At 55.0% G+C, this 14,886-nt stretch overlaps 4 protein-coding genes across 4 annotated transcripts; 2 read left to right on the plus strand and 2 right to left on the minus strand.

Annotated features, from left to right (window-relative positions):
• Window positions 1-2,397: 2,397 nt before the first annotated feature.
• On the plus strand, window positions 2,398-3,788 carry LTHEOB_5073 (GPI anchored cell wall protein; the record flags this gene model as incomplete). The annotated part of the gene is made up of 5 exons (XM_035514178.1): window positions 2,398-2,656; window positions 2,709-2,871; window positions 2,929-3,105; window positions 3,158-3,267; window positions 3,322-3,788. 5 exons carry the CDS (start codon window positions 2,398-2,400, stop codon window positions 3,786-3,788), a joined length of 1,176 nt encoding a protein of 391 aa, XP_035373941.1.
• Window positions 3,789-4,244: 456 nt separating this feature from the next.
• LTHEOB_5074 (Galactosyl transferase) lies at window positions 4,245-5,324 on the plus strand (the record flags this gene model as incomplete). Its single annotated transcript, XM_035514179.1, has 1 exon — window positions 4,245-5,324. The coding sequence occupies one exon, from the start codon at window positions 4,245-4,247 to the stop codon at window positions 5,322-5,324; it is 1,080 nt and encodes a 359-aa protein (XP_035373942.1).
• Window positions 5,325-7,074: 1,750 nt separating this feature from the next.
• Window positions 7,075-8,774, minus strand: LTHEOB_5075 (FAD binding domain containing protein; the record flags this gene model as incomplete). Its single annotated transcript, XM_035514180.1, has 4 exons — window positions 7,075-7,352; window positions 7,407-7,618; window positions 7,672-8,570; window positions 8,628-8,774. 4 exons carry the CDS (start codon window positions 8,772-8,774, stop codon window positions 7,075-7,077), a joined length of 1,536 nt encoding a protein of 511 aa, XP_035373943.1.
• Window positions 8,775-11,400: 2,626 nt separating this feature from the next.
• LTHEOB_5076 (uncharacterized protein) lies at window positions 11,401-12,175 on the minus strand (the record flags this gene model as incomplete). The annotated part of the gene is made up of 3 exons (XM_035514181.1): window positions 11,401-11,451; window positions 11,548-11,732; window positions 11,944-12,175. 3 exons carry the CDS (start codon window positions 12,173-12,175, stop codon window positions 11,401-11,403), a joined length of 468 nt encoding a protein of 155 aa, XP_035373944.1.
• Window positions 12,176-14,886: the final 2,711 nt, after the last annotated feature.

The raw sequence follows: 14,886 nt of genomic DNA on the forward strand, positions 1-14,886 counted from the left end.
ATGACCAGGATGACCAGGATGACCAGGATGACCAGGATGACCAGGATGACCAGGATGACCAGGAGCCGGATGAAGGCCAAGAATCAGACAAGAACCAAGATTTCGAAGAGCATCGAGGGTCAGAAGAGAACCAACAGGTGGATGAAGGTCAGGGACGCGACAATCTCGCAGAAGCCGACACTGTGTCTTCAAATCCAACACTCGAAGCAGAAGGCTCCCAAAAGAATTGCTCCAAACGGCAAAAAGGCTCTCTGAGGATAGACGGTGGCTTATCAGGGTCGGAAATGCGCGATGAAAACTTGGGAAAGGACTCGAAGGACCAAGGGCCGGAACTCGATGACCCACGGCACCACCGAGACAGTTTTAACGAGGGATGCAACTCTCGGGTCAAGAATGGAAAGACTTTGGATACTTCCGTCGGAAATGGCAAGCCTGATGGGCAAGCGGTCACCAATCGTGCTGCTCTGAAATCAGAAGAAGGAAGTCAACGTGGAGAAGGAGATGATGAACAAAATCCTACTAAGGATCGTAATGAGGGAAAGCAAGTTACTGAACGTGCAGGAGACTCTCGTCGGAGGAATCGAAGTTGTGGATGGATTTTCGCCTGTTTGAATCCCAGGGGAGGCAAAGGATGGAGTCTGTCTGTTATATGTTGGACTACTGAAACGAGCAGCTAATACTGCTGCGAAATGACCCAGGTTTTGTCACGGACGGTATATTATCTGACCACGCCACAATGAACCCTAACAATTGGGTTCATTCCAGTACTCTTTTGCCCTGAAGAGGCCTGTGCTAACCGGCGTGGCGCAGTGGGTAAGGCCAGAAGCCTTACAGGTTTGGACAGTCTGGAGAGGGGGAAAGCAGGCTACGCCAAGGCCAAATAGATAGGTAATATAGGTAGAGAAGGGTTTTCCAAACAGTGTAGTGAGTGACTACCTAGAAAGAGGTACATAGCGAGACAGCACATGGTCCGTAAATACTACCCCTCAGCCAGAGGTGGCTGTCTCGTACTTTGCATGCTACTGTAACACGACGATACTATTGTAATTATGTGAAATTTCCGAGACTACTGGCGATCTAAAAAATCACTTTGAACATGATACTTGCTATGGTCAAAACTACCTAGCTTGACCATCTACTGTTGCGTGACTACCAGGTAACGACGGACGCATCTTGAACCTCGTACCTTGCCACCTTGGGCTTGGAATTCGGACATTGATTACTCAAAAGGTTCCCATTGGCTAAGATCCACTAAAGAGCTCTCTAAATAGCTAGATTTCCTAGCAATACGGTGAGTTCTACGTATCTCACCATCTACACCAGCAATTCCGAGCTTCTCAGCTTAAGTCCGAGGCACGATATCTCGTCTGAAAACACTGGAGGCCAAACATAACTTCGCAGGCTGAATGAAGGAAGTTTATAGATAGCACAGACTTAGTTTCAAGTCGAACGCTTAGGGTTTCGGGCCTCGATGCGCCGAACATGACAAAGATGATGCTGAAAGCCGAGACACGGGACAGCTTCTCCGATATGTCCGCGGACTCCCCTAGAACACATAGAAACCCCCCAATCAAGAGCTTTCACTTACGGGTTTGAGTTTCACGAAGCGAATGCAAGCGTTTTGAGAGGCTGAGGAGGCGCTCAAGCGCGTTCAGGAAGGCATAAGCGGGTAGCGGTGCGGTAGGGCAACGGCGAACATACGCGTCCAAACACCTCGCACCGGTCTGTGCAATGTCACGCCCCCGCAGCATTGGTGGATAGGGAAAACAGCTTACGCACTCACCGGCTGCGCTACTGCGCGCTTTACGAATCAGAGGGGTGCCATTGGGTGGTTGGAGGTGCACCGCCCAACGCCAAGCATCTCGACAATCTCGACCAAACGTCCTTGCGCTGGAACGAGGCGTCGGACACTCCACACTTTGAGCTAGACGTGAAGCCTCTTCCGTGTTTCTTGTATCTACATGACGTCGTCTACTCTGGGGGCGGAAGACATTCGTTTCTCTGGGAGTCAACTCAACGTATAGCATCTGCCGGTGATTTGCCGGAGAGTATCCTCATCTCTACCTATCTAGAGAGCAATTACAGAAAACAGCATTGGGTCCACATGGGCCAGAGATAATTGGACAATGCACACATGGACGGGATTTCCGAGTACTTGGCCGAAGCTTGGATAGGAAGGAAGCAGCATGCCAAGGACGTTGCTGGTCCGGCCCGAGTACACCCCTGCCACTTGTTGACGACGCCTTTTACGCAGCTGGATGCCCTAAAGGGGATACCTTAGAACGGCGAGGTCTGCGGCAAGAGTATATAGCTGGTGGATTTTCAGTTCTCATGTAGCCCAACATCGCACTCGTTCGCATTCCAACCTTATCCTTCCACTCCAGCCTTTCTTTCAAGATGGTCCAGATTACCAAGCTTACCAGCGCTGTCGTCGCTGCCGGTCTTTTCGCCTCGGCCGCCGCTCACCCCGGCGAGCACCACGACCACCACCACATCAAGCGTGAAATCTCTGCTCGCCATGTCCGCGCCGCTGCTGCCAAGCGTTCGCTCGACAACTGCAACTCGGCCGCGAAGCACCAAGCCCTGAACGCTCGCTCCTATGCTCGCCGTGCTCAGGTTGCCCACGAGCTTCGTGAGAAGCGTGGAATTGCCGAGAGTGAGTGTTGCTTCATTTCCTGCAGATTGTCTCAGATGCTGACAATCGACAGAGCCCCAGAAGTTCCGCCGTGACCTCGCTACGCTGGAGGAGTTCGAGGCGGTCAACCACAACATGACTGGCATCTACAACTACGACGAGAAGACCCCTGCCGGTGCCATCTTCGGCGCAAACACGTCCTGCATTCTGGCCCCCGAGGTCACTGACGGCCCTTAGTCAGTATTCCATATTAGTCCTTCCCCTGACGAGCAATCACTGACAGCCAGAAACAGCTACGTCGTTGGTGAGATGATTAGGAAGAACGTGAAGGAAGACAAGTACTCGGATGGTGTCGATCTGTACCTTGAGGTGCAGTACATCGACATTGAGACGTGCGAGCCTGTGCCGGGCGTGTACGTTGACATCTGGAACGCCAACGCTACGGGTGTTTACTCGGGTATTTACACCAGGTAAGTCAGACATGAAACTCGCTCTGAACGCGTTAACTCACAAAGACTATAGTGGCAACTACGCCGCCGATGGCCTGAACTCGACCTACCTCCGTGGTATTCAGGAGACTGACAAGGATGGTGTTGTCGCCTTCGAGACCATCTTCCCCGGTCACTACGATGGTGCGTAGTATCATCTGCACACGCATGATATGAATTAGCTAACGCCATGGATAGGCCGTGCCACGCACACCCACCTGCTGGCCCACATGAACGTGACGCGCTTCCCGAACAACACCATCTCGGACTCGAACAACATCACGCACATCGGCCAGCTCTTCTACAACGAGGAGCTGCGCAGCGCCGTCGAGGCGGTCTACCCGTACAACACCAACGAGCAGGCCATCACGACCAACGCCGACGACATGTGGGACATCGTCCAGGCCGACACCTACTACGACCCCTTCCCGGAGTACATCTACCTCGGCCCGGACGTCACCGACGGCCTGATGGCGTGGATCCAGATCGGCATCAACACGTCGGCCAACTACATCGACGACGACTACTACTCGGTCGCCGCCTACCTCCAGGCCGACGGCGGCCACGAGAACGCCGACAGCGCCACCGGCTTCGGCGGTGGTGGCGAGGGCGGCAACGGTACCATGACCGGTGCTATGCCGTCCGGTACTCCCCCTTCTTCTTAAATGCGATGCTTTTTCATGCAGGGCGTTGTTGTGAAGATATCAAAAGACTTGGAATCTGGCTTGGCGTTGTGGCCAAGCGGTTCTCTGGTAGAGCGTTTTCCACTTTTTGTTTTCTCTTTTTGCTGCAAAGATAGACGGAACGCATGTTATTATACAGGAGTAATCCACTGCTTCGATGACCCCTTCCAAGAGCTTTCCAAGTCTTTTGGCTCTTGGCCAAATCCCTTGCTGTGATGCTCACTGTGCTATTTTATACAAAGGAGAGAAGGATCCCACAACTGTCTTTTTCTTCTTTGTTGCTCTTTCATACTCTGAGGATGAAACCGGCGCCACACCAAACACAATGGCCGTGCAAGATCTCTGGGAACGCCATGTACACAACTCACAGTTTTGGATGGTCCACAAGATGGTTCCGCGACAGGGTATGAAGTACCCAGTGCTCACACTGCTCTTAATATGGGCGTTTCTGGTATTCATGTTCTTCACGGTCCGGTCGACAACGTTCCTGTGCGTCCCCAGTCCCCTCTCATCCTCACGGACTTCCTTCACGATGTCTCGAAAAAAGGGAAAGGGGAAAAGCTAACCGGTGTCATGCAAACCTCTCTCAGCACTCGTAGCGGATCGCCAGCAGAGTCCGAGTCTCAAGCCGCCGCCCACAGCAGCAGCAGCATATGGGAGCAAAACCCGGAGCTGTGCCGCAACCCGGAGCACCAATTCCTGCACGACGAGTCCGACTACAACGCCGCGCTCGCCACCGCCTCGCCCGCACGCATCGCCAAAGTGTCCATCCTCTACGGCGACCCGAACCCGACGTACGAACGCGCGCTGCGCACGCACGAGCTGCACAACCGCATCCACGGCGTGCGCGGCTACGTGATGCGCGACCAGGTCCTCGACGGCGTGTGGAACAAGCCGGCATACATCCTCTCCATCCTCGCCGAAGAACTCCAAAAACCTCCGGAGACGCGGCTGGAGTGGCTGCTCTGGGTCGACGGCGACACCATCGTGCTGAACCCGTGCGTGCCGCCAGCCAAGTTCCTGCCACCGACGCCGGACGTGCACGTCGTCGTGGCCAACGACGGCAACGGGCTCAACAACGGCATCTTCCTGCTGCGCGTCAACAGCTGGGCGCTCGAGCTGTTCGCGGGCGTCGTGGGCTTCCGGCACCTGCTCCCCGGCGAGGAGCTGCGCTTCAACGACCAGAGCGCCATGGAGCGGCTGCTGCACGAGGACAAGTTCCGCCGCAACGTCGCCTACGTGCCGCAGCGCTGGTTCAACGCCTACCACGCCTTCCAGAACGAGACGCTCGGCCCCGAGCGCGTGCGCCGCGGAGACTTCCTCATACACTTCGCCGGCCGTGGTAATCGCAACGAGGAGATGCAGTACTGGCTCGATATCGCCGAGCACCACCGGCCCGACTGGGAGCTAGCTTTCTACAAGACCGCTTATCCTGAGGAGATTGTCGACTATTGGAATGCGTGGTTGAATGACAGGAATTCCGGGACTGACTCGGAAAAGAAAGAGGGCGGAGAATGAAGCAATCCGGTGATCTCTTCTTCTTTATTTTCTTTTCCTTTTGCATCTCTTTGTTCTGTCATCGATTAAAATGAGAAGGGAATGTGGTCAGTTCTTGTCAGGGGCGGGTCTTATCCTGGAGAGGGTTGGTCGAAGCAAGGGCGTATCGGAAGTGATAGCGAAACAAAATTTCTAAGCACAGGTGCAGTCAATCAATTAACTTCTGTCGAGTAAGCGCAACTTCGCATAGTAGTAGTGGTATTGGTTTGGGAAATTCTGCTCGAACCCGCTCTTTGCGTCGTCCAATGAGGAGTGAAGAAAGTAGAACTTCCAAATACAACATTGGAGACCAGATCGCTTTCCATGTGGGGGAGACTCCGAATCATAATACTGCTGATCATAAAGACGCCGTCCATTGGAAGAGGAAGAGATCGTGGGTCGGCTTCATGCGATCTTCAGACGTCGGCCTATAGTGACGTGTCCTAAGCTTTCCCTCGAATCAAGTACATTCAACGTCGGTGTGACCAAAAAGTACGACACTTCGACACCTCCCCGCCGCCGAAGGAAAGCTCCGGACGCATCCTATCGCGCCTATCTCTTTCCATCCCTAGCCAAGGGACTGGGCGAAGGGGGAAGACGCCGTGATCTCAGTTTCATGAATATCCCACAGCCTGGCAGGATCCTTGACAAGTGGCGACACAAGTGGAGCAGCAAACACGTGGCAAGGACAGATTTACCATCCCTTCAACATGGAGACGGGGCGACAGCAGTGGAGAGAAGGCCGCCCTCCGTACTCCTTTGCTCTTGCCGTACAATGCGGTCGGTCCGGTGCCCGGGTCCCCACACTACGGAGTCTGTGGTGCAGACATTTAGGATTGCCGCCGCCGCCGCCATGCCAAGTCGGTGCTTCCGTCTAGGAAAAATCCAATGGAAATGCCGATGCATATTGCTTTTTCTTAAGGTTATTTTTGCTCCCGTAGTGGCAAGATGACGTCGTTCGAGCATCCGGTCCTTACTTTTTTCGGGTGGCGTTTGTAAGCGACGGAATCCCTCTTCATCGCAGCCGATATGCAGTACGGTCTCAAACCAGCGGTCAACATCGAACTGAAGCAGCGAGATATTCAGACGATGTGTAGATCAGGAGTTTGTTGTGGCCGCATCTCTGCGTATCCCAAGCGGTGAGGGTGGTGAGAAAAGCGCTAAAAGTCCGGGTTGACTTCCTGTCATGGGTACGAGCAAGCTAGAGTGCGGCGCGCAATCTATCACGATCGCTCTGACCCACATCGCCGCGAAGCCATCCACCGGACCTCCGGAACCATGTACATCCACCTCTATTCATCCGAGAGGCTAGTGTTGCGTCGAAGTGTCCTAGTTGGCAGACAGTCGATTACCCTCCGGTAATGGAAGAGACGCCGATGCTACCTCAAGACTATGACCTCCAGGACCAGATCGGCGTGTCATTCAGTCCGCGGACCTTTCTCCAATTCGTTTCTTGCCGTGGCATTTCCCGAAAGGAGACCAGAAAGGAAGGTAGTCGTATCCGTGCCACAAGGAGGCTTGTGCATTGTGTTGGCCTTGGTTCCGTGGCATCAGGCTCCTTCAGGATTAAGACAGTAATCATGCCCAGTATTAATACGAATCGAAGCCTGCGTTAGCTCGTAAAGATGCTACTGACCGCCAGACCGACACGTGTCATAGCATTGTATTAGCGCCACAAGAAAAGAGACTGCCCTGTGTCAGCAGAAAACCATAAACATTATCCCGTGGTATCTCAAATAAGCTTAAAGTAACCCGTGCAAAGTCCGTCCCTCGTAAACACCCCAGCCGGATCTATCCTTCTCTGAATCTCTTTTAGCCTCTCTACGTTCTGCTCGTCGTACCCAGAAAAGACGTCGTCACGTTCCGAGTCTCCGTAGTTCATGTAGATGTACTTGTGGAAAACGCCCAGCTCCTTGGCTGATGCTGCCGACTTCGCAAGAAACCGCTCGCGGGAAGCGTAGATGTCGGCGTCTTCTTTCGGGTTGGTCCAGCTCGTTGCCACGTTGGCGACTGCACGTCAGTAAGTAAAGGTTCAGCCTTTCAAGGAAAGGGCGCGTGACATACGTGTTAGCGGGCTGTTTGACTCCAGCCCGATCGCATTTCCTCCGCGCACCTTCATGTTGTTGATGGAGGACAACGGAATGGGCTGGAAGGTCAAAGCCGGAGTGACGGTGTTGCAGGTCGTCTTCAAATAATCGATTTCCTCCTGGAAGTACTGGATCATGCGTCTTTCCTGCTCCTTTGATGGGTAAAAGGTCATTGATGCCATGTAATTGCTTTGATTTCTCGGTCAGTACACTGCTGTCTTGAACAGGCTGGCCGTACGTACCGCTTGTTGGATGGTGTTCCGTGTTTCAATTCCATGCTGAAGTCGCTCATGACCGACGTGCGCATCGTATTTCCCAGGGGTTCCACCTTATCGAAGGTGCTGTACACAGTGGGGTTCTCGACGGGTTTGGCGTACATTTCCTGGGAGAGGGCCAAGGTCGTGTTCTTGTCGGCCATGTAAATATAGCCAATCCAGTAGCCGATGTCCGGGTCGGTGCTGAAGGTGAGCTCGTAAGAAGCATCGATCAAGGCATCCATCTTGTCCGTAGTGTAAAACTTCTGGCCGCCATAAATTTTGCCCAGGGGAACCGTGTTGAGGGTGAAACGGGTGACGATGCCGAAGTTGTTGCCGCCGCCGCGCAGGGCAAAGTACAGATCAGGGTGGGAGTGCTCGCTGGCGGTCACGATGGTAGTGTTGGGCAGGACGACTTCGTATTCCAGAATGTTGTCCAGGGCCCAGCCGTACCTCGCAGAAAGAAAACTGACACCTCCTCCCAGCAAAAGACCGCCTACGCCAACGTCATCAACCCTTCCGCCAATGACGGAGAGCTCGTAGGGCTCCAAGATGCGGTAGACGTCGCCCCAGATGGCACCGGTGCCGACGCGGGTCTGGGTCTTGTCGGCAGAAAGTTCAACCTGGTTGATGCGCTTCAAGTCGATGGTGACGCCACCGACCGAGTTGGAGGCATCCCTGCTGGACGTGTGGCCGCCACTCTTGACGGCGAAGTTACACCAGGTGCCGACCAGGACGCCGAGGACATGCGAGAGGTCCTGGGTGGTGGTGGGCTCGATGCGACAGGCCCTATTGGAGCTCATCTGCTTGGCATCCCAGACGGTAAAGTTTCCGTCGGCGTTGGGATAATGCAGCTGGGGGCCGAAGAGGCTGGCCAGAGTAGCACACTGCGATGATCAGAGACTGGGAGCTTAAGCATAATTACGGAATAGGCAAGAGATTACCGCTACGTCGCAGCCGCCATGGCTCGCATCGCGGACCGAGGGGATGGCGAAGAGCTGGGCGTGGGCGGCATTGGCGAGGAGAGACAGAAGAAGAAGCGGTAGCACGAGGAGCGACGGACAGGCAAGGGCGGTTGAGATGGCAGCCATGACGGCCGTCGCCACGCAGCAGGCGGTGCTATTGGGAGCAGCGAGGAGAATCTGGGCGGAACAGCGAGAACCAGGACCAGGAAGACATCAAATAACGGGAGTAAGCACGCCAAGGCGGCAACTTGCGGCGCTGCAAGCGGCTCTAGTGAGTTGAGTTGGGGAAGAGCCGGGCAGGTGGTTGCGCGCCGGGGCCGGAAACGCTCTCGGGCTACGCGCCATCCGGGTTTCGGGTGTCGGGGGGCATGGTGGCCGGCGCGACGGCGTCGTGGCCGCTGAGGTTGACTCTGCGTGCGTGGTGGGCTCGAAGGGCTGAAGGCAAAAGGAGAATTCCGGTCGGAGATGAGTGAGGCGGTACCCGTGCCCGACTGGTGCAAGCTCCCGCCGGTGATCACGCCAGGGTTTCGCCCACTGCCAAAACAGCTCCAACACTGCCAGCTTAGGCAAGGCCAGCGCAGCCCCGGGCGCAAATCGACGCACGCGCTGCGCACTTCCATGCGTGCCTGAGGCGGCCTCTGCGGCGCCGCGCTGCGCTGCTCAAGCTGCTCTGCGCTGCTCTGCGCTGCGCTGCGCTACGCATCCTCAGCCGCAAGGTTCCGCGGCCATCCCCGCAATCCAGGCCTCCCTCACAGCGCATCCGCCCGCTAGTCGCCGCCTACAAACAGCACGCGTCCGCCAGCTCATCGCATCCAGGCACGCCCGCTCGCCCTGGACCGCCAGTAAGCGACCTGTTATCTATATTTCGACCTGCCCGCGCACGTTACATCGCTTCGGCTCCGCGCCGCATCACCTGTCAATCTCCCGGCCATTGAACCGTCAATCCCCAGCCCGGCGCACTGGTTCACCTGCCCCTCATTGACCATCCAGTCTTGGCTCTGCTCCCCCAAAAAAGACCACCTGCATGATCAGCCTCGTGTCGTGGATTGACGAACTGACAATCTGAAACAAGCATCCAACGAGCCCGTACGGCTTTTCGCGAACGCACTGCCGCAGGCAAAAGAAGACAGATTTACCGGGATCCCCGAAGCGTGGCGGCAGTTTCCACCGGACGACTTACGTGGACCGCTGCACGACTCTTGGTACCGCACCAAAAAAATTTTGAAAGATCTTGAACGATGCATGACCGTCAATCTCGATCCGTTCCTGACGCGTTTCTTGATGCACGCGGGGTGCATCGAGACGGTGCACGCTCTTTCCTGCACACAATCGCATCCCTCCCCCGGCGTCAGCCCATCTTTATCTCCGTGCTGCAACGATACGGGGCACGGCAGCTTATCGATCGGTCGTAAATCCGACCGCCCTCCACCTACGCCGCCTTACGGAAATATGAATCGCCTGCTTCTCGCCGTTCCCCGGCACCTTCCGTGGAAACCACTTGCCGGCCAGACTCCAGCCCTCCACTAACACACGCGCCCTGATCTTTAGCTCTTGCTTGCGGCCGAACACCGCGTTGCTTATTTAAAACTGGGCCTCTGTGAGGGTCCTCTGGCTCCACAAGTCCATAATAACGGTCTGTATGATCGACAAATTGCGCCAGTGTCCCTCGGCCTTTGAAGACCGCCCAACGTCATAGCGAATCGCATGTGAACCGCGCAGTAAGTGCTTCTTCCAGGCATTGGCCCGACCAGGCAGCAGCAATTCCATCCGATACAGCAACCTTCGCGAACCATCGCAATTCTTCTCCTCGCAATTGCTCACCGCATGACCAACAAGCCCTGGAGATCCTCCCTCCTCTTGCAAATCCCCACCTCTCTCTCGGACCGAGAGCGAGACTACCCGCGTACTCGCTTGCGTTACGCCGCTGCTACAGGGCTGTTGCAAACACAGCCACCACTCGACCTGGTCACACCATTCCCTCAGCAAGGAGTGCATTGAATATTCACCTTCGTTAAAACAAAAGAAAGGTCGCTTACGTGTGCGCGCCGCTTACAAGACAGCGGCAGTCTGACCACTGGAAGCCCCCCCGTGATTTGTTGTTGTTTGATCAGCGCTCACAGCCTGATATCAGGACGCCCGTTTTCCCGTACGGCATCCAGCCTCTACATGCTTAGGCTATCAGGCTCAAGCGAAGAAAGGCCTCGCCTCGACGATAATGCTTTTGACAAATACATGCTGTCACTTTGAAGCAGATTGCTCGTCGCTGGGCTCGTCAATGCAATCCACCTGTTGTAAGCCAATGCGCCGCTTTGACCCTTTTCCGGTGAGCCAAACGTACCACGTCTTTTGGATGCTTACGTACGTGGTGAGTGAGACACTGCCATTGGCTGCCCGGTTGGAGTATGGTATCCATAGCGTGATTCGTGGCTGCAGTCTGATGCTTCACTTCCATGTCAATATCATCCGACTTCACCAATCCTGATACTGAATCTGAAATAAAAATCCCTATGATCAAAGTACGAGAGAACAGTTCCAGCCCCAGCTCCAGCAACGTAAAGTCAAAGAATGATACAATTAGGCTAAAGAAAGCCGGTGAGATTTTTCCGCCAGAGCCACCCAAGGAGACAAACGACAATCCCATGACCTTTTTTCAAATCCGACGGACTTCAAAACTGCGGGTCAGTAGAGAACGTGGTGTTACACCCTCACCGCCCGCTCTCCCAGTCAACCAACCCCCAAGACTTCAACGATATCAAAAATCATACCCATCCTTCCCGTACTTGTTGTACTTCTCATGGAGCTCCTGAAATCAAATGCCTGCATTAGCATCTGTCTCTAAACTCAACCCCTTTATGCAAAAAAGGGATTCAAAGCTAGCGTTATTCCTCTCATGACTCACCTTTGGCAAGTTGACCTTCGGCAGGACTGCGACGTTCAGCGCCGTCGGGGCCTCCCTGGGCGCATTGTGCGGGTCGCCGCCCGGATAGTACATGTACTTGCCGTGGGCGCCCTCCGTCCGCCAAGGCTCCGAGCCAGGCACGGCAGGGACGGGGCGGGCGTCACTGGATGTGGTCGGGTTGCCAGCTAAGCAATGACTTGGAGTCAGCAAAAGGGCACGCGGGAGGAAGTTTACGTGGACGTGAAAAAAAAAAAAAGGAGAAATGTTTTTTTTTCAGCTTTTCTTCTCCTGTAGAACAAGGGGTAGCTTCATTGAAATTGCAATCCTGCTGTGTGCGTGCCTGTGTATACATTTGCACGTGAGAGGGAAGGAGAGGGGACGACGGGACATGCGTACCGACAAAGTACCCAAAGACGCCCACGGCGCCGAGGGTGACGGCCAAGATGCCGTACAGCTCCGGATCGAGCTTCGCGAAGCGTGTGAAGAGGTCCTTCGCCGGCGGGTTGGCCTGGGTCGACTCTTTGCGGAGGGCGGCGGGTGGAGTGGTGGTGGTGCCAGGTCGAATGCGGGGAAGCACCGGGCGGCGCGCAGCTCGCGCGGCGGCGGTTCGCGTGAGGACGGGCAGCATTGTGACGAACGAAACGGATCTTTGACAATTTCGGGGGCGACGCGAAGGGTATATTGCTTGATGATTGAAGTTGTAGCGCGTTTCGACGGAACGTGTGAAGGTTCGGTGGTGATACACAGCGGCGGCCGATCGAATAGGTGGTACAGGATTGACTATCCGCTAAGGGCACAAGGATCTAAGTTTATGCGACCGACGTCATACATCAAGGTTACTTGCGGGAGCCTGCTGGCTGCGGGGTTCGCTGAGTTTCGATAGCGAACGACTTGGTTCCAGATCCTATACTATGGACACAATGGGCAGGGAGTCTACTCGGCCGGAGTATACGCACCGCAGCCAAACTAAGTGTACCGGAAGGGTACAAGATGCTGTCCTCGCGGATTTAGTTTGGATTCAAGGATAGCCCAAGATGCGGACGAAGGTCGATGTTTCTATGTACGCTGGAACATCACCTTGAATCCAACAAAACCCGCACGGCACGTCACAATTCCAAAGTAGGAATTAAGAATAACTCTCTTGAGTCATTTTACATGATCCAGAGGGTCCAGAGTCCAGGGCCGTGGCATGGCCAGAACAAATTCCTTTCATGGAGCTCCGTGCATGTTGACACTCTCTTGAGTGCACTTCGAGCAGAGGCACGGCCCCTCAAACCAGGGCCAGAGGATTTGTTGTCTTTCCCTGAGCGGAACTCCTTCAACGTCGACATAGCTATCGAAAAGCTCCTCGCCTTCCTGAATGCGTCTTCTGGCAAAGAAGCGCACGGTCGTCGTATCATCATGCCAGCACTCGATGTTCGGATCGCAGCTGTGATTGAAAAAAGGCATTAGAGGCGAGATGGAATCAATCCAGCCTCCCCCATTCTCCGGTCCTCTCGAAAATCCCTGTTTGTTGTTGGCAAGGCGGGTCCAGATGGTATGGATCATCCAGGTATCGAAGTTCATGTTGGCAAACACATCCACGCCCAGCTGCTGGAGAATCTGAATTGGACGTATTACCGATTCAGTCAGGGTGAATACATCTAGGTGACGACCGCTTAGCTGTGGCTGTAACCGTGCAATCAGCGGATGATCAAGAGGGCTCAAGGCCGGGCCCGCTTGTACGCAGGCAGCGAGATATCGAGATAGTAGCAGCGGCCGCATGACAGAAGCACTCTCTGAGATTCCTGACACGGTATCTCGGAGCCAGGTGAAATCCTTGCCGCAAACGACGCTATGATAGGTTGAAAGTGCAACTTTGTAGCAGGACTCGGAGCAAAAGAGGGCGAGACAGCAGGACGCTTCATATTGTGCGCCTGTGATGTTTTGGAAACAGTTGGCGCAACCAGAGGCAGAGCTACAAGCTGCAGTGGCTGTTCGGTCAACTAGTATGCATTCGCCGGGGTCGATCTCCTGTGTTGCAAAGACACCCAGGACTTGAGGGGTGCGATTGGCCCACTTTGGGATGGGAGCTTTTCCAAGGGAGCTGTAACCCAGGCGACAGCTGTTAGAACGTTCTTGGAACTCTTTGTTGACGCTGTCAATCAATGCCTGTGACCTCTGAAGCGGAAGAGGGTCCATCCAGGGATAAGGAATAGTCAGTACTGCACCATCATACAGCATGTCTCTTTGCTTTGGTGCAGATGCACTGCTCATTGCTACGTGATGCGATTTCTTTGCCATGACGTTGGCGAGTTCGGCAGCTCGCATTCGGAAAAATGGATCATCGGGGAATCTCGATTCGGCCACTTGGCAGATTTCCAAAGCCTCGGGATGGCAGTGGCAGTCATAGAGGGCCTGAATGAGAGTGCAGTACAATACGCGTTCGGCGGGAAGTGGTTGGTTGGACTGTTCAGCGTCCATTTTCGTGGAGATGGCTCCGGTTGGTGGGGATAGGCGCGACAAGTCAGGGATGCGGCCATTGGGGTAATGGCAGAGGAGCAGGGCTCTGTATGCATCTCCGACAGCCAGTTCAGGGTAGCCTAGGGCAAGAAGATGGTCGGCCCGGTCGGAGCGGATGGCAGGGTCGTAAGGGGCATGAGTCAATTTTTCGGTAAGGTATTGAACGTGGCGGATATGGCCAGGAACAAGCTGCTGATTCGTTAGCGGGGTGCACACAAGCCGGACGGGAGCAGGATGGGATCACCTGGGGAGGGGGTGGGGGAGTTTGTGCCGGGCTAGTGCGATATATAGTCGGGCTCCAAGCGTCGGATGTCCACGAGCGCTGCATAGTGGCGCAGCCGATTTGTGGGCTTGGGAGACGGTGGATGGAGACCGCGCATCCCGTCTCCATCGGCCACCATTTCCTCGCGTGCGCACGCGGCAGCAGTCACGTTACGTCATCGCCAGACGCGCCTGCACGCGTCGACCTGCAGCTGTGGGTATGCAGACCTCCTCATTCAAGCATGTCCTTGGAAGCCACAGGAGAGAGGGGGTTTCGAGCTTCAAAAATCACCAGGTGCCTTGTCAATTTTCTACCCCGCCATCGTCACGGCTGAAAATACAGCAGCTAAACACTGGTTGTGTCACCCAAACTGTGCGAGTCGACGGCCAGAGAGCTTGAGTTAAGGACGACAAGTTGTAGCGGGCCGCAGCGGCATGTGGAGCCCTGCGTCTAGCGCTCCCTCGTTGAGTCCAGCAAAAAGCTTGTTTCACACTGACACTCGGCGCATTCCAGGGTCCCTTCCCTCCTTCCTTCCTCAACCAGAACGCTCGTGTATCCCAAGTGTCACCGGGTGT

Source organism: Lasiodiplodia theobromae (assembly GCF_012971845.1).
Source record: "Lasiodiplodia theobromae strain AM2As chromosome Unknown scaffold_14, whole genome shotgun sequence".
Taxonomy (NCBI): Eukaryota; Fungi; Ascomycota; class Dothideomycetes; order Botryosphaeriales; family Botryosphaeriaceae; genus Lasiodiplodia; species Lasiodiplodia theobromae.